The sequence below is a fragment of the Silurus meridionalis genome, chromosome 14, assembly GCF_014805685.1.
Source record: "Silurus meridionalis isolate SWU-2019-XX chromosome 14, ASM1480568v1, whole genome shotgun sequence".
NCBI classification, from domain to species: Eukaryota; Metazoa; Chordata; class Actinopteri; order Siluriformes; family Siluridae; genus Silurus; species Silurus meridionalis.
Window position 1 is genome coordinate 6121412 of NC_060897.1, and position 19198 is coordinate 6140609.

The 19198-nt window shown below is 40.4% G+C and overlaps 1 protein-coding gene across 1 annotated transcript; it reads right to left on the bottom strand.

The window, feature by feature from the left end:
• Nucleotides 1-11155: 11155 nt before the first annotated feature.
• On the bottom strand, nt 11156-18655 carry dhx58 (DEXH (Asp-Glu-X-His) box polypeptide 58). The gene is made up of 12 exons (XM_046866775.1): nt 18526-18655; nt 17782-17958; nt 16983-17187; nt 16661-16851; nt 16425-16538; nt 16161-16293; nt 15254-15439; nt 14127-14374; nt 12981-13292; nt 12681-12871; nt 12085-12178; nt 11156-11967 (listed from the first exon to the last, which is right to left on the bottom strand). Exons 2-12 carry the CDS (start codon nt 17956-17958, stop codon nt 11782-11784), a joined length of 2037 nt encoding a protein of 678 aa, XP_046722731.1. The 5' UTR covers nt 18526-18655; the 3' UTR covers nt 11156-11781.
• Between the last annotated feature and the right edge of the window lie 543 nt (nt 18656-19198).

Sequence of the window (19198 nt, forward strand, 5' to 3'; positions counted from 1 at the left end):
AAATGCTTAACGTATGCCAGGAAAAATCAATAGGGTTTTTCCAGGTTTTTATTTTATGATTTTAAATTAGGACTAAAAACACTTAAATAATCTTATTACTTATGCAGAAATGGACAGGAATACATTTCTAATTATAAACATACACATACAAATATTTTAGTTGTTTAATAATGGATAAAACCCAACCATTAGGGTTGCACAAGTCAGTGCACTGTTAGTGCCGGTCCCAAGCCCGGATAAATGGGAAGGGTTGAGTTAAGAAGGGCATCCAACATAAAACATGCGCCAAATCAAATATGTCGATCACGAAAGAGAAATTCATACCAGATTACCAACGACCGCCACAGGTATCGTTAGCCAACAGGGTACCGGTGGAAATTGGGCTACTGTTGGCCGAAAGAGGTGAAGAAGAGGAGGAAGACGTCTAGACAGCAGGGAAAGGAGAAGTGTAGGAGAGTGGATGTTCGGGTTGGTACTTTTAATGCTAGTAATATGACTGGTAAAGGTAGAGAGGTAGCTGATATGATGGAGAGGAGAAAGGTAGATATGTTGTAAGGCCAGGAACATCAGAGGTGGGTTTAAACTGTTCTTTCATGGTGTGGATGGAAAGAGAAATGGTGTAGGGGTGATTCTGAAGAAAGAGTACAGTAAGAGTGTAGTAGAGGTGAAAAGAGTTTATGATAGGGTGATGAACGTAAAGCTGGAAGTTGAAGGGGTGATGATAAATGTCATCAGTGTTAATGCTCCACAAGTGGGTTGTGAGATAAAGGAGAAGGAAAAAAGAAGTGAGTTAGATGAAGTGGTAGAAGGTGTACTTAGGAATGAAAGATTGTTGATTGGGGTAGACTTTAAATGGGCATGTCGGTGAAGGGAACAGGGGTGATGAGGAGGTGATAGGTAGGTATGGCTTTAAGGAGAGGAATGGTGGTCTGTAGGAAGAATAAGATGGTGGAAACTAAAGGAGGAAGACTGTAGTGTGAGATTCATGGAAGAAGTCAGACAGGGGCTCGGTGGTGGTGAAGAGGTGCTAGATGATTGGGCAACTACTGCAGGAGTGATGAGGGAGACAGCTAGAAAGGTACTTGGTGTGACATCTGAAAATGGAAAGGAAGACAAAGAGATGTGGTGGTGGAATGCAGGAGAGCATGAGAAAGACGTTGGCAAAACAGAATATCGATTGACAAAGTAATGAGAAAAGTAGGCAGGAGTACAAGGAGATGCGGCAGCAGGTGAAGAGGGATGTGGCAAAAGCCAAAGAAAAGGCATATGAGAAGCTGTATGAGAAGTTGGACACTAAGGAAGGAGAAAAGGATTTGTAGCGATTGGCCAGGCAGAGGGACCGAGCTGGGAAGGATGTGCTGCAAGTTAGAGCAATAAAGGATGGAGATGGAAATGTGTTGACCAGTAAGGAGCATGTGTTGAGAAGATGGAGGGAGTATTTTCAGCAGCTGATGAATGAGGAAAATAAGAGAGAGAAGGTTGTATGATGTGGAGATGGTGAAGCAGGAAGTGGATAGGATTAGTAAGAGGGAAATAAGAGCAGTGCTTAAGAGGATGAAAAATGGAAAGTCGGTAGGACCAGATGATGTAACGTAGAATCGTGAAGATATTAAGGGGAGATTTTAGTGTAGTTTTTAACCAGATTGTTTAAAAAAATTCTGGAAGGTGAGAGATGTGCAGACCTGCAGTAACTACAGAGAAGTAAGTGGGTTTATCTCCCATTAGGGGGCCGCCACAGCGGATCATCCGTCTCCATACCCCCCTTGTCCTCTACATCTGCCTCTTTCAACCCAACTACCTGCATGTCTTTCCTCACCACATCCATAAACCTCCTCCTTGGTCTTCCTCTTTGCCTCCTTCCTGGTGGCTCCATCCTCAGCATTCTCCTACTGATATACCCCATGTTCCTCATCTGCACATGTCCAAACCATCTCAATCTCGCCTTCCTCACCTTGTTTCCAAAACGTCCTATATGCGCTGTCCCTCTAAACCTTTAAATAAGTTAATTACACTCTAGAATAGAATGCTAGACTTATTAGTCACACCTTCTCGAGTTCTTAAGTATATAATAAGCATATGGGATTATAGTAATGTCTCCACACAGAGCAATAATAACCATTGCGATAATACGCTTTATATACAGCACCTAATAAACATGACTCGAAAAATGAACTCACAGTGACTGCTAAGTTCACATGCGTACACACAAACACTTTTATTATAGCAGTAAATCTGAAGTCTAATGCCCCAGTACTGCACTGATTGAGAAGTTTCTCATCCATATCAAAGTGTGTTTGAGAGTGTGAGTGTAAACACAAGTGCTCGTCTTCAGCCCAACAAACCGCTCATTACAGGAGACGGAGCAGGTGCTTCGGTGCAATGGGTTCAAATTTCAAAAACAACCTTTCAGCAGTGGAGATGGAACATGTGTGCTTCATCACCAGATGTGTAGTACTGAGACAAAAAACAAATATTAATTAGCATTTATTAGAATAAAAAGCAATTTTTTATAATAAAAACAAAAAGGGTCAAAGACACACAGTCAAAATATTTGGTTAAAAAAGTAAGTAAGGAAGTAAGAAAGGAAGGAAGGAAGAAAGAAAGGAAGGAAAGAAGGAAGGAAGGACGTCATTAAAGAAGTCAGTAAGTCAGTAAGAAAGGATGGAATGAAGTCAGTAAGGAAGAAGGGAATGAAATCAGTAAGGAACTAAGTCAGTCAGGAAGTCTGGATGGACGGATGGATGGACAGATGTAAAGATGAACAGATGGATAGAAATTCCCACCAACTAATTTTCTATTATTACATGATAACCACCAAGGCTACAAGGTACGTCCTCTGAAATGTGCAAAACCAATAACCACATCTTTCTAAACTACTGCTTATACTGGGGTGCATTGTAACACACACAGAAAATCACTACCTGCCCTTTTCCATACAGATGTCATCAGATGCAGAAGCCCACGACTGGCTAGAGTTCTGCGCGCCCCATCCTACTCCCTTGACTCCTGATCATGAATGAATTTGTACAGATTTGAAGTCATGACCTCACATATATTAATACAAATGCTTTACTTTTGCATCACTTGAGAGATCTGACTATTTAGTTATTAATCTAGATTGGTTTAGGTGGTGTTCTGGAGGTTGGAAAGTTATATTACACTTGATACACTGCCTTTCAAACATATTCAATGAGGCTGAGGTTGCCGTTCAGCAGGACTCTCGAGGTTCTTCAATACCAACTTTGACAAACCACATCTCTGTACAGGTCGCTTTGTGCACAGGATTGTTGTCGTGCTCTAACAAGTTTGGGGCTCTTAATTGCAGTGAAGTGAGATTGTAATAATCATATAAAGGCATTTTAGAAAACTTTTAGAAAGAATCGTTTGTGCTTTTTGAACATCCCATTCAACATTTAGTCCCCATTTGCTGTTATAATAATCTCCACTCTTCTGTGAAGATGTTCCATTAGATTTTGGAATAAGTCTTCTGGAGAATTGTGCTCATTCAGCCACAAGGGTGTTAGTAAAGTGAGGTGAAGAGGTCTGGGGTACTGTCAGTGGTCCAGTTAATCAAAAAAGTGTTCAATAGAGCTCTCTCGCAGGCCAATCAAGGTCTTCTATTCCAACCCATGTAAAGCATCTTCTTGGACCTGGTTTTGTGCACAGGGCATTGTCATTCTGGAACAGGTTTGGGGCTCCTAGTTCAAGTGGAGGAAATCCCAATATGTTTTTCCATATGGTGTACTTGTGGCCAAATTGCTAGTGTAGGCCAATAACAATAACATGGGCTGTGTCAGACTTCCAGGGGTCTACCTGTAAAATTCTACAAACTGTAAAAAGAAAAACCCTGTCTGACTGCAATATGTATAATATAATATATGTTCCTCCAATAAGTTCACAGGGGTCAAACACCTCAGAGTGCTGTGTATGTGTGTGTGTCAGTGGCCACTTGTAAACCAAGTGCCTGCCGAGCTGAGCAAGCAACACAGGGTCATTTTTATCAGAAATGGCAACGCAAAATGAAACTCGGATCTTCCAAAAGTTATTGCCACACAAACACTTTACACTAAATCCCCCCTGCTGCTCTTCGCTCACTCCTCTCACTCCTCTCCCCTATATTTAATGGCAGCGTTTGCTGTTGAAGGTTACCTTTGCCTGTAGGGCACACTCTACATGTGTGTATGTGTGTGTGTGTGTGTGTGTGTGTGTGTGTGTGTGTGTAAGTGAGTGTTCACTCTATTTTTGACTACATAAATAGTCATTTCCCATCAGTGCAAACCCACTTTTACTATGTCGTCCCACCACACAGCTGAAACACTTACACACACACTCCGATGTTGTATTTCCTGTGTCATTTCCAGCTTCGTCCCCTTGGCTTTGCTTCTCTTGGTGCCCAGGATTAATGATGCTGCTTGTACTTTTGATTGAAGCCACTTAATATCAGAAAATGCACCTTGGCTCACTCGGTTCGTCTCATTAAGACCGCAGTCAGAGGTCTGGCAAAATAAAAGGAACAAAGAGGAAGTCATTTGTGCATCCATTCTGCAAACAGTTAAAGAATGGGGATACAAGCAAGATTAAAAGACTGAAGATGTGCAACAAATAGGGCTTAGCCATAGAATTTTCCACAAAAGGAACGGACAGAACTCTTTGTGCCAATCTGTGAATTCATTAGGGGTGTCCTATTTACATAGTCGACTCAGATTTGTCTTGATCAGATCAGATCAAGTCTTGCCTATAGCTGACTGATAGTTGAACCGTGTGTGTGTGTGTGTGTGTGTGTGTGTGTGTGTGTGTGTGTGTGTGTGTGTGTGTGTGTGTGGGCCAGAGGGGGGTGAGCACGCTTTAAGTATAGCGCAACATAAATGCACTGGAAAACAATAAAAAATTAATGTAGAGAATTAGATTAGAACAGAAACTACCTCTACAGAATATCTGACATTGTTAAATATTTAAATCTCTGCTGCCAAGATGCTCCAGTGTCGGTCACAGATCATGAAAAGTCAAACTTAAGTCTGTCAAAGTGGGGTGGTGGGGTTGTGGGGGATTTGAAAATGTATTTTAACATTTTTATTTACATCATTATTGTAATGGGCTGTATATTAACTTAGGAAAAAATGGTAGTTCTACATGAAATCAGACATTCAGCACCCCCATAAAACCAAAATAGCATGATTCTTGTTTCATAACACTGCTGAAAAGATTTGACTGTGAGATTGGTAGTTGAAACAGGCTCCTTCTATTGAAGCATTGAATCTTTAACTATTCGGGGTCACCCCTAGAACGCTATGAACCTCGTGAATGAAACCATAAAACTTCCATTAATGTGCTAAATATATCTTCAGTAGCAGTCGCAGTGGATTCCGATTCCTTGATTTCTTACTCCAGCTTGAAAAAAATTGACATATTGTCAACTAGACTGGGAGACCAAAACCGTCCTGTGCTTTGGGTCACAAATCTTTTGATGAAGCATGTGATTCATGATTTAACTTTTTTTTATGATAACAAATTACCCACGGTCTTGTATAATTGATGCCCAGATTAACAAAATTAAACAGAACTAAATAAAGGTCATGTGATTTCACAAAGGAATGCATATCAGTGATCTAACAGGAGGTGGTAGCTCAGTAGTTAAGGCATTGGACTCTGGATTGGAAGGTCACAAGTTTAAACCCCAGCACCACCAAGCTGCCACTGCTGGGCCCTTAAGCAAGGCTCTCAACTGCTCTGTTGTAAGTGGCTCTGGATAAAGTAAGTGGATGTGCCGAACACCATAACATTTTAATCTGCCGAAGTTCTCCCACACCACCCCACTCCTGCGCTCCCTTCACTAGCTTCCAGTAGCTGCACGTATTAGATTCAAAACACTGATGATTGCCTACAAGGCCAAAAATGGATGAGCACCATCTTACCTTTAGAGACCTCATCACATCTCGCACTGCACCACGCTGTCTGAGATCCTCCAGCACTGCTCGACTGGTACCACCCTCTCTCAGAATGAGGGGTAAGTATACTTCAAGGCTCTTCTCTGTTCTGGCACCGAGGTGGTGGAATGAACTTCCCCTAGATGTCCGTACAGCAAAGTCCCTGGCTATCTTCAAGCGACGATTGAATACCTACCTCTTCCTGAAACACTTAAATTAGCACTTTCCAGGTTTGCTTTGTAGAATTCAAGAGTTTATATTAGGTATATTAAGTATATTAAGTTTGTAATCTGGTGTACCAGTGTAGATTTATTCATTGCTAGAGACTAAAAGCACTTTTGTACGTCGCTCTGGATGAGGGCGTCTGCTTAATGCAGCAAATGTTAATGTAAATAACAATTTCTCAAGGGAACCATTCTGCAAGGAGTTAGCATTAAACAAGTGTGTATACCAATCAGGCATAATATCATGACCACCTGCCTAATAATGTGTTGGTCCCTCTTTTGCTGGCAAAAAATTCTCGAACCTTTGAGCATTAATAGCTTTTACTTTTTCAGCAATCTGAGCTACAGAAGCTCATCTGTTGGATTGGACCACATAGACCAGCCTTCGCTCCCCACATGCATCAATGATCCTTGGTTGCACATGACCTTGTCGCCGGTTCACCACTGTTGGACCACTTTTGATAGATACTGATTACTGCAGACTGGGAACAACCCTTAAGAGCTGCAATTTTGGAGATGCTCTGACCCAGCCGTCTAGACATCACAATTCGGCACTTGTTAAACTCTCTCAAATCCTTACACTTGCCCATTTTTCCTGCTTCTAACACATCAATTTTAAGAACAAAATGTTCATTTGCTGCCTAATATATCCCACCCACTAATCAGTGTCATTCATTTTACCACTCATAATGTTATAATGTTATGAATGTGATAATGTTATGAATGTTATGAATGTTATGCATGTTATGAAACAATTACGAGGAAACTAATGTCTAACAGCAATATGCTGTTGAATAATTATGTTATTCGAGACCTGACCCTAATTATGGTCTACACACTTGTATGATACAGGCTACGGATTGCACCATGAGAGCACTTAGACTGAATTCTGCCTCCCAACTAATCCATCTTGTATGAGCGCATCCATCAAATAAACAATTGCAAATAAAATTCAGTCCATCACCTCATCTAAGACCCATCGTTCTTACTGCATGACTCAGCATGTTAACAAACAAAGCAGAGTGGTCATGACACTGCAAACCATAAGAACAACAGTTTCAGCCTGTCCTATCATCTCGGTGCGATGCTTAATGGACGAAACGGAGATATACAAAGAAAAAAAAGGGAGAGTAACGAGAGCAAGTGTCATCCTCACACTTGTCTGAAAAGGGCCATGTTTCCGGCAGCTCTTTCATATTCTAATAACAGATTAGAGGAATGGAGCCCAGTGCATGCTGCTCTCCAGGAGACAAAAGGAAGCGTGAGGGGGTGAGTGACGGAGTGGAAAGTAAAGCCGAGCGGCTGGAGGAGAGGAGGTGGTCTGGGCCATCCTCACATCACAAAGAAAGTATGGAGAAAGGAAAGCAGCGCAATCGTGAAAAATCCGTGTTTGTGTGCACGAGTGTGATTCATTTCCTCGTTCTGATGAGTGTGCGAGCATGTAGGAGTGCGTCGTGTATGTGGACGAGGCGATCGGTTCTGAGAAAACAAGAGACGAAAGCAAGCAGCCAATGTGTCAGTGATCGCTTCAGAATTCACATTGAGACAGAGGCTGAATGAATATAAGGTAAAGGTTGTGCATTTACAGAGCCCCAGATGACCAGAGCTACAGCCGGGATCTTGAGACAGAGAAAACATTACATATTACAGGGTCTGGATTTGGTGTGAATTTAGGAGAACTTGGGAAAACCCACAAAGACACAAAAACATGAGAAATCTAAATTTACAGTGCTCCCGACAATTCCTAGCTACATGTGATATGACCGCATTTGTAAAAAATAAAATAAACAAATAAAGACCGGAGAGCTGTATATGGAAACATGGGGTGAAGGTATCCATATGGCAGGGGTGAAGGGATCAAAATCCACATTTTGAAACAATTTCATTGTTCGTACATTTTACCTTCATTTATCTAAACGAGACAAACTTAATTATGCAGCAAGACAATAACCCAGGGCACACTGCTAACACAACAAAGGACTTCATTAGGTGCAAAAACGTAGAAGGGTTTTAGGCTGACTAGGTCTATCACATACCTCAACCCCAACTGAATAGTATTTGACCTCCAACGAAGAAAACTGAAGGTAAAACCCTAACTAATAACTATAAGAAGTTGCACTACAAGCCTGGAAATGCAACACAAAAGAAGAAGGTGAAAAGTGGATGTTGTCTGTCTGTCTGTCTGTCTGTCTGTCTGTCTGTCTGTCTGTCTGTCTGTCTATCTATCTATCTATCTATCTATCTATCTATCTATCTGTCTGTCTGTGTGTGTGTGTGTGTGTGTGTGTGTGTGTGTGTGTGTGTGTGTGTATATATATATATATATAGAGAGAGAGAGAGAGAGAGAGAGAGAGAGAGAGAGAGAGAGAGAGAGAGCACCTACATCAGCACCTGCCTTTCATAATACCCTTGTGACTGATGAACACAAATATCCATGAGCACACTCCAAAATCTAGTGGAACATCTTCCCAGAAGAGTGGAGCAAAATTATAAGAGCAAATTGGGACACAATGTGGAATGCAATGCTCAAAAATCATCATCATCATCATCATCAAATACTGATGACAAAGTGACCCAATACTTTTGGCAATATAGTTTGTATATATATATATATATATATATATATATATATATATATATATATATATATATATATATATATATATATATATATATATATATATACACACACACACACACACACACACACTCTTCCAGCTGTTAGTTGTAAAAAGGCCAGCTCACCAATTGCACTGTTCAAATTACTCCATTTGGGCAAATTACCTTTGCTTTTTTGCACAAAGTGTCACACATACACATGCTCTCTCCTTCTGTCTCTCTTTTTCCTAACAGCCAGTCAGTCAGATTATTAATATGCTTTCTATAGGAAAAAAATAGCAGTCGATTACCTTCTGAATGGAGAACGAAAAAGAAGAAAGATTGACAGGGTGCTTTTTTTTCTTTTTACACAGTCCACAGTGACAGGCTGACAAAGGAGAAAGTGGAAAAAAGGGGAGGGGGTAATTGGTGTATGGGCTAGCCGAAGCAGGCAGAAGATGAGTGTGATAGAGGGAATAAACAAAGATGATAAAGTGAGAGGAACAATGTACAGGCTTCCTTGCCTCTCTCTGCCTCTCTCTCTTTCTCTTTCTCCATCTCCATCTGTCGGGCTCTTCCTGTTTCTTACACACAGAGCCCAAACATGTCATTAGTACAGTCTAAGAAAATAATAATGGTGCACATGACACACATTACAAATGGGAACAAAACCAAAAGTCCATATATGTGTTTTAATTGTTTACCATGCACCATAACAATAATAATAACAATGTCCAACTCGTGTGTGTGTGTTACATTCAACATAGTACTCATAAGACAACATAACCGTACTCAACATACAGCATGAAGACAAAATATACTTTTAAATGTTTTAAAATAATCATGGTGTTTTAAATAACGTAAAAAACCAGGACAAAAATTGAAATGTTTCCACACGGACGGTTTTAATTGCCGGATGTGTGCATCATGGCGGATTTTGGTGCCTGATTTCAGACTTGGCGCATCAGTAAAACAAATGTTTAGTGATTACAAATTATTTTTCGGTAGAGGTTTTTATATATATATATATATATATATATATATATATATATATATATATATATATATATATATATATATATATATATCAGAATGAAGATAAAATATTGTGAATAAATGTGTTGAGTTGAAGGTTTTAATTTTGCCTCTTTTATATTTATTTTTGATTAAAAATGGTCAAACAGAAATGTGTGTGGCGTTTATATATATGGCACCGGTTAGTGGGTGGGTCATATTAAGCAGCAAGTGAAAATATGCAGGATAAATGGTCGAGCGTAAGGATTTGAGTGAGTTTAACAAGGGTCAGAGCATCTCCAAAACTGCAGCTCTTGTTGGCTGTTCCCAGTCTGCAGTGTTCATTATCTATCAAAAGTGGTCCAAGGAAGACACAGTGGTGAACCGGCGACAGGGTCATGGGCGGCCGAGGCTCATTGATGCACGTGTGGAGCAAAGGATGGTCCGTGTGGTCCGATCCAACAGACGATGTTTATATACAGTATATGTATATATATGTGTGTGTGTGAGAGAGAGAGTCACAGTCACTTTAAGTCAAATTCAAGGAAAAAATTACACACACACACCTTTTTCCTTAAAAACTATGTGTAAAACATCTACTATAAGTGACAAACTTACAATTATCTCTGTTGAGACAATGTCCATTGTTAAAAGTGCTATACAAAAAAAAAAAAAAAATTATAATGAAATACTGGAACATGATTGGCTGTTATATTCTGTGATGCAATAACATTTGCTAGTCCATAGTAATATTCCTTTAAATGATTTTCACACTTTTCACCAGTTGAATTTTTGTAAAAGTGTTTGTAAATCCACAATACTCACATAACGTTAAAAATCCCTTAAATCCCTAAAACAATCGATCAGAGACCATTTCCACTGGATTTTTTACAAATAAAAGTGATACTCACTTTATAATATCATCGTGCTTCAATGCATTTAGGAAACACAGCCCTGGCTTATTTCTCATTTTGTGGAACTGTGAGGGACACGTAACCTCAACATAGCATCAGCTGCGAATCTCAGGAATCTTCGTAAAGTTTATTCTGACTTAATGGAATGTTTTTTCCCCCACAACATTTCTGCTCTGAGTGTGGATCAAAATACACAGGATGAACAGTGGACTGCAGCACTCTGACTCAGATGTTTTCTAAGTGTGTGTATGTGCGTGTTTCCTTTACCCGCCCACTCAGACACACTTCAGTAACCTGCTTGGTGAATCAGGTGTCACTGCAGTGCTCGTGACATTTGGAATCAAGGAGCTATAATACAGTACATGCATTTAATGGCCTGGGGTTCCTCCCGGTTTCACATTTAAGAGGAAAAAAACTAACTTTTTCACCGTTGCTTCAAATTTAAACCGGCGTGCTTGAGAAAAAGTGATAAAAAAACAAGTATTATTAGCATGTATTCTTTATTCGGATATACACAGTTCATAGTAAAAGTTCATAAGATAAGATATCTTTATATGTCCCACAGTGCGGAAATTTCCGTTACAGCAGCAAAGAAAAAGAAATGTGCAAATATAATGAGGCATGATGCATATAATTCAAAGTGTACATGAAAAGTCGATGAAAAGGTCTAGAGCAGCCTCTTTTAAAAGTGCAAGGGTCAAAGGTCATTTCCAGTCACCCAGCATTCGAGTCTGGGTGAAAGTTGGAGCGTCGCAAGCCATGAGCTTTTCATGATGGCAAGCATTTGAATGCACATTTATCAGCATAAATTTGAATTAATCAGGCAATCAGGCTTCAAGTGCATTAGTGTATTCGCTCCCCAAAGACACTTGCGGCATCTCAAAGCCCCATGCTAGTACACTAAATGTCTCAACTATCATGATACCTATTGAGTGCAGGAGTGTGATTTGACAAACACTGTGAGAACCTGATGTTTGAAAAGCTTGGAATGTTCTTTTGCACAACAGCGACATCTGATGGCCAAAATGAAGCAATGGAGATTTCAGTGTGAATGCTATGTGTGGAAAAACCCGTTGTTCGAAGGGAAGGTGGATGATTAAAAGACACTCAGTCCAGATCGAGGTCAGGGTAGCGTTGTTTCACATACTGAACGAAGTCAAACTCCTTCACCGGGAACTCGATGTCCTTCCACTTTTTGCCCGGGCGGATACTCTGAGGTGTCTTCATCGAAAAGCCTTTTATTCTCAGACATGGCAACACCACCTTTTTGAACTTCACCTCCATCCCCCAATCCTGCACAAACAGAAGTCAGAAAGGGAATGGCAACAATAATCGATTTCTCTATTATTGAGGTTGATCATTTAATCAGAATCCTTGCTCCCACAGAGAAAATGTTTAAACACACATTACCTGTCCACATACAGCACAGCTGATCTTACAACCGGGCTCCCAATCTTCAAACGTCCGTTCCAGATAAATTTGCCCTCCAGTCTTATAGAACCTCCTGCAACACACACACACAATTAGTTTTATTCAAAAGAAAACATATTATAACAGTGGTTCTTTGCTGTACAATAGTAGCTTTTTCGCGTATCGGTACTTTACTGAAGTACGGATTTCCATTTGGGGAGACTTTAACTTTACTACATTTTGTGAACTCAGACGTTCCTGTTTATTCAGGAGTGTATAAAAACAGTTCGCCATCAGTTGAACAGCAAGCAGAACATTTCAAGAAGAATCCAGAGAGATTTTTTTTCTCATACATACAAATGAACACCTATAGGGTTAAAGGCCTTGCTGATGGGCCCCCCAGAGGGGCAGCTTGGTGTGGCTAGAATTGGAACCACCTCCCCCTGGTTGTATAGTGTGCACTACTATATCACAGTACTCAGGTGCTACCAGGAAAAGGATGGCACCCAAGAATAATTCAACATATACATCAAAGTCAAGGTCACATCACGGATAATTCCATCCTTCAGCTCGACTGTTGTGGGAGCACAACTCACTCAAATTCAGGGTTGATGTTGACGTGCTGCGAATCGTTCACGATTCTAATGTCATCTCCACGAGCGACCGATTTGAAGCAGCCCCGGCACTCGAACTCCACCTCAGCAGAGTTGTACTTGAGCCTCTTCTCCTTCCTCTGCGTAGCTTCCAGAACGCGTGACATCACTGCCTCCTGCTGCAGTTCGAAAATCTGCACATGCAAAACATGCCAACATGGAAACAAAAAACAAGTTCAATTCCCCTATAAAAGCGAAATAATTTGATTTTCCAATTTATTTTTATCTTGGTGGGTGCAAGACCTTCATGCGGAATTGTCTAGACTCCATATTCTGCACGTGAGCGACCGCTCTGCCAGTTAACTGCTCCAGATATTCATTGGTCTTTTCTTTGTGCATCTCCCGGCTCCCTATTTCTGCCACCACAGAATAAACGCTGTTGCTGGCTCGGGCTCGCCCGCTGGCCTGCTGCTGTGCAATCTCGTTGGTGAGAAGCCCGTAGCGGATCACCACGTTGCATTCTGGGATGTCGAGGCCTTCCTCGGCCACGCTGGTCGAGATGAGGAGGTTGAGGTCTCCTTTTCGGAATGTCCGAATCGTTTCTTTTTGCTCCCTCTATAAATTAAAGACAGGCACGTGTCACATTTGGCGATGGTCAGGAACATTTTAACACATTACTTAGTTAATTGATTGCAGATTTTATCAAATGGAGGATGACCTGTCTTGTCATTTGGATGTGTTAGACAAGCACCATTTAGGTCGCTCTTGGACTACGGTTTTCAGTGGACCAGCAGGAAACAAGCTCTGGTATCCAACTTCGAAGATGAAATCCTCAGTGGTGGACAGTAGCAAAGTAAATGTAATTCGTTACTGTATTTAAGAAGCTTTTTTGTGTGTCTGCACTTTACTGAAGTATTACTTTTATTTTAACTTCACTACATTTCAAAGTCAAATATCTTTCGCTCAACTACATTTTTAACGAAATCAGTCGCTTATTATTTAACACACAGCAAGCCACCAATCAGGGTCGAGCGCGTGCTCTGTTTTGAACTTGTTTTGATTGGCGTTTGGTGTATCTACTGATCACCAACATACAGTTCAGCATCAGTTTGGCACCATTGTTGAAAAGAAGGTTTTGGGCTCATGATCAATTTAATAGATATCAATCAGTGTTTCATTTCATTTACTCAGAGTCTTTTCACATGATCTGAGTTGATTAAGCAAAGAGTCTTGATAAAAATGATAGTAGGGCATTATAGAAATAATAAATGATAGTACTTTGGATGCTTAAGTACATTTGACGGCAAATACTTTTGTACATCTACTCAAGTTTAAAGGGAGCACTTTCACTGCATTGTGTCCACCATTGGAAATCCTACATATCCTTTCCTTAATACCCTTCAAAACAAGGTTTAACAGGACACCAATCACCCCACACTGGGGTACTACCTGGGTCATGTGGGTGGCTCCGGTTCCTGCCCCAACCAGATTAGCAGCCCGGATGTTAGCACGCTGCAGAGCTGGATTTGCACACACCCAGTCGTACAGGCAGCGTGTGATCTCACGGGTTTTGGCGAAAATGATACCACGCGAGTTCTTTTCTCGGAACTGCTCCACCAGGGTGCGCTGCAGTCGCTCCAGTTTTGGATTCTCATTCAATGCGTCGGACGCAAGTTGCTTCAGCTCCACTCGGTTCTCTATGGAAAATAAAATCAGCTCCATTACAGATGCCACTTAGACTGGTCAGAAAAGTAGTAAAATAAATAAACGAACGAATGTAGACAGACTGGGGTTGCAATGGTGCGGAACATTTACTTTCTATGGAACTTCATCTGGGGAATTTTTTTAATATTCCAAGTCGTATACTTACCAGGAATTTGTGGAAATTTATGGGAATTAACAGGAATTTATGGGAAGTCATTAGAAATTTGGGGAAATTTATAGAAATTGTATCATATACAAAAACAATAATTTACACACAGCACAAGAAAGTGTATGTGATATTTCTGTAATTTTACTTAATCATTTTTTATTTTTTATTTTGTTTTGTGCGCAGGATTCAAGAAATGATCTGTGTTATGTTATGGAGGAATGCAGGGTAGAAATTCAACTGAAATTGCGTTAAATCTGCAATTTGTTTTGAGGAAGATAATACTGCAAACTTTATTCCAATTAATTCCCAAGGAAATTTTCCAGTCTTGAAAATTCCCGGAATTTTGCAACCCTTAGACCAGGGGTCACCAACGTGGTGCCCACGGGCACCAGGTAGCCCGCAAGGACTACATAAGTAGCCTGCGGGCTTTTTCTAAAAAAAAGCTGTTTCCTACTTTGTTAAAAAAAAATTGATAATTATTATGAGAAATCATTAACATGATCAGTGTCTTCACATGGATGAATATCATTAATTATTAATAATAACATATAATAAAAGGTTAATTGAGAAAATGTGTTATTTCAGATCAAACTGAAATCTGTGTGTATCAAACTGGTAGCCCTTCACATTAATCAGTACTCAAGAAGTAGCTCTTAGTTTCAAAAAGGTTGGTGACCCCTGCAGGATTTGACAGTCCTATTACCATTAAAGAGTCCTGTGAGGAACTCATCGGTGACATCCAGCACATTGGTCGTCTCTTTGGAGTAGAACTCCTCCAGAAGCCTGAGAGCATCCACCATGCGTACAGTATCGTTAATGAGCAGGGCATCGTTAAATTTCCGCAGGTGGAGAGCACAACGTGACAACAACCTGTTCTTCTCCGATACACCTGGAAGCCACACACACACACACACACACACACACACAGTGAGTGAATATTTTCTTATTTTTCTCGATGCTATTCCTACTTCACATTATAGCAGAGTGGACCTTCAGTGCAGAAGATTTTCATCAGCCCATGTTGTAATAAAATTGTACGCAAACATTTAAACATGAGTCTAATGTTGTTAACAAATAAAAGAAGCTTTTAGCTAGATGTTTCACACTGAACATACTACATGCCATCATCTTCATCATCATCAGTTGTCTAGGAAAACTATAGAAATAAACCTGGAATTATGGAAGCATCTTAAATTCTTCCAATTGCATTTTTAATAGTAGGTTAATCTGTTAAAACCGATTAATCGGCACAGATAGTTGATTGGAAGAACTATCTGCAAAAATCCACACCGATAGTTTTTCCAGTTTCCAGTTCGCTGTCATTACAAAGAGCAGCCTCTAGAGGCGAATCACTGACGACATGCTGTTTGCGAGACTGCATGCTGCACGGAGAGCGCTATATTTATTATTTATAGTATATTAATTATATGATTATTTCCTTTAGTCCAGTTTCTGTTTTAAAAAACTATCGGTTGATTAATCGATTATCGGCAAGTACGATCGGTAAAATCCACTATCGAATGACCTCTAACTGGCTGGATTTCTTTACACATATGGTACTTCACCCCAACAACCGTATCACCATGGTTGCCATGGAAATATCCTCTGACCTTTCTTTTCCAGCTCGACGACATCGGCTTCGTACTCCTGAGTGCCGATCTCTCGCAGAGGTAATTTTATGTCTAACATCATGAATTCATGAATCAGCTTCATCATCATCTTCAGATGATTGCCAAAAGGGTCCTAAAATAAGACACACACACACACACACACACACACAAAAAATGATACGCTGATATAATCGTGAACAATTAAATAAAATGCATGCAAGTTTCATTTCAGCACTAAGGGTTTCAGCACGAGCACAGGCGTACCCAGTGGCGCACATCCACGATGTCATAGTTCTTCGTGGGTCTGGGGACAGCTTTTTTAAGCCCTGGGGTTTCATGTTTAGTTGACACGATAACAGAATCCAGGTTCGCGCAGATCTGTTCAGCAGAGAGAACAGTTACGGTATTTATTGTTTAAGATGTAAAAGAAAAACTTCCATTAGCAATGAATGAAACACTCATTTACACACGTCTCAGATTATTTTGACTCCCTGCTGTACCTCCAAAACATGAGCAATGGCACCCTCCAGTGTTCTGGCTCCTCCGGTACCGGGTGAGGCTGTAAGGCCCAGGATCTGAGGCAGACCTTTCTCTCCTTTCATCTTCTTTTTCACGTAGCGTGCCATGATTTTATTATACACCGCATCCTTATGAGTATGATGGCATTCGTCAATGATCAGCAGTGTAAAGTCTGAAGGAAATGCATGAACACAAACCTCAGGAAACATCTCACTCTCTGTATGCACTCGATAAATGCATTTACACAACTTTTAACATTATTTTCTTTCCTTTTTGATTCTATAGGTCAAGGTCACGTCTTACCTGTGAGCTCCACATGCTTGCCCTCCTCCGTGTTTATTAGGGCATTCTCCAAGATTTGAGCTGTGCAAATGACCAGGCTCGAGTCCCTCACCACGCAGCCGAAAAAGTCTTTCTCGCTATTGTCGCCGCTGATTGGCACCATCTTCACCGAGCTCCCCAGGTAGGGCTGGAACTCATTCTGAAAGTGCTGATCCACCAGGTGCACCTACAAAATATATTATAATAAAATAATAGAAAGGTGGCAGCTCGGTGGTTAAGGCGTTGGATTGGAAGGTCACAAGTTTCCACTGCTGGGCCCTTGAGCAAGGCCCTTAACCCTCAGCTGTTCAGGTGTAAGTTGCGCGGAATAAGGGTATCTACCAAAGACGACGAGATGGAATCCACAAATTTCAAGTCCACTTTTGAAATATGCCAACAGATGGCAGTACAAGGCTGCACGCAGAGTCAAAGGGAGCACCAATCTTCACAACTCAGTGTGCCAAAAGAACGTTGTGTACATTGGGCGCTGTGCAACTGGTGCTAATCTGACCATGTGTGCATGTTCTTACTTCCGCACCCAACCTACTCGCCATATATCACTATGATTACAGCGACAATATTGTGCTCAAGCAAAAAAAGAAATACTAAAATAATAATAAATAAATCTGATTCGTTAATGCGATGAAATAAAGTCAAATGAAAATATAAACGATTAAATACAAATTATGATATTTCAATATGAAACTCTAAGCAGACTGTGAAGTACAAGGATTATTATAGAGCCATGCAGACTTCTGGTTTGTGACTAAGCAGTCGGTACCTTGTTGACGAGAACAGCCACTTTGGGGTTAGGATGAGTCTCTAGGTGCCTCTTGGCCACATAGACAGCAGCGCGAGTCTTTCCTCCACCTGTTGGCAGCCAGATGATGCTGTTCTCTCCTCTCAGAGCTGCCTGCACCACCTCCTGCTGGTACGGCCTCAGTGATATCTCCTCCATCTACACAGATAAGGGCAGTGGTATTGCAGTGGTTTAGGCATTGGACGGCTGTTTAGATGCATATAAATGAGACAAGCTACACAGGAGGTGGTCACTTAGTGGTTAAGGCATTGGACTTTGGCTTCGAAGTTTGGGAGGTCAAATCCTAGCCCAACCAAGTAGACACTCCTGGGCCCCAAGTCTGCCAAATGCTATTAATGTACACACAAGGTTGTAAAAGCATTTTTTTTTATGTTGTTTGCCAATTGAACTGTATGCGTAATTCGTAAGAAAGCAATGACGAGGCTTTTACTACCAATGACAACTATTTTATTTTTTCCAGATATTTGAAATGTCATTTAAAATAATGACAATTATTTCTTATACCATTTTCTACTACATGTATAAATGAAGAAAAGAATAGTAATCGAAGAACTCCAGCTTGTTGTTCATATTACAAAACAACCCCTGAGCAGAACTTCAGCTTTAAACATGTATAACCTGAATTTCCTCTCACAGTTCTAAAATGTTCTCACTCTCTCTAACATGCTGTATATACAGGTCAACAGGCAGAGATCTAACACTCACCTTTTTTTGGGAAGACCTCAGTGAACGAACAATGTTTTGCTGTGCTGAGGAATCATCTGCACAGCTCTTTAAACTGAGTCAGCCTTTTAGAGTAAGAAATGAAACTGAATATGAAGGGAGTTTACAGGAAGTATAAAGGAAGGGCCCAGTCTAGGGAGGGACACGACATACAACACATGGTGGGACAACGTTTTTACCAAAGTGGGTTTGTGTAGTTAAAGTCACCAGTATTACACAGGGATACATGATCATGTTGTAAAGAATTCTACTTTGAGAAACAATTCTTACTATTCAGGAGTAAAAGAAAAGCTGCAAATAGATACACTACTACACTAAAAGGTGCAAGAAGAGCAAAAGCTGGTTTTCTTCAAGATTACCCAATCTTTCTGATAAATAAAAATCTGAACAGCATAGGACACTTTGGTAAAAAGATTAAATGAAGCTGAACGCAAATAAGATAATAGATATAAAAAATAAAATAAAATACCAACACACACTACATAAAAGGTAGAACAGGATGTAGATAAAGCCCTTGAGGACCCCTTCATGCAGCCTAGTGACATCAGGAAAAGGAAAGCGAAGGGATTTCCCGATCTCTGCAAATCAGATGAGAAGAAAAAGGAATAAACAAACAAATGACTTGACATAACTTGCTTTCCAAACTAATCCATTT

What these genes read in the sequence shown, in the direction of transcription:
- dhx58 (XM_046866775.1), bottom strand. Translation starts at nt 17,958, where the DNA reads ATGGAGGAGATATCACTGAGGCCGTACCAGCAGGAGGTGGTGCAGGCA. An exon ending in CAAGCATGTGGAGCTCACAG is followed by an intron (nt 16,852 to 16,982) that starts GTAAGACGTGAC and finishes CATTTCCTTCAG; the next exon opens with ACTTTACACTGCTGATCATT. An exon ending in CGTCGAGCTGGAAAAGAAAG is followed by an intron (nt 15,440 to 16,160) that starts GTCAGAGGATAT and finishes TGTGGCTTCCAG; the next exon opens with GTGTATCGGAGAAGAACAGG.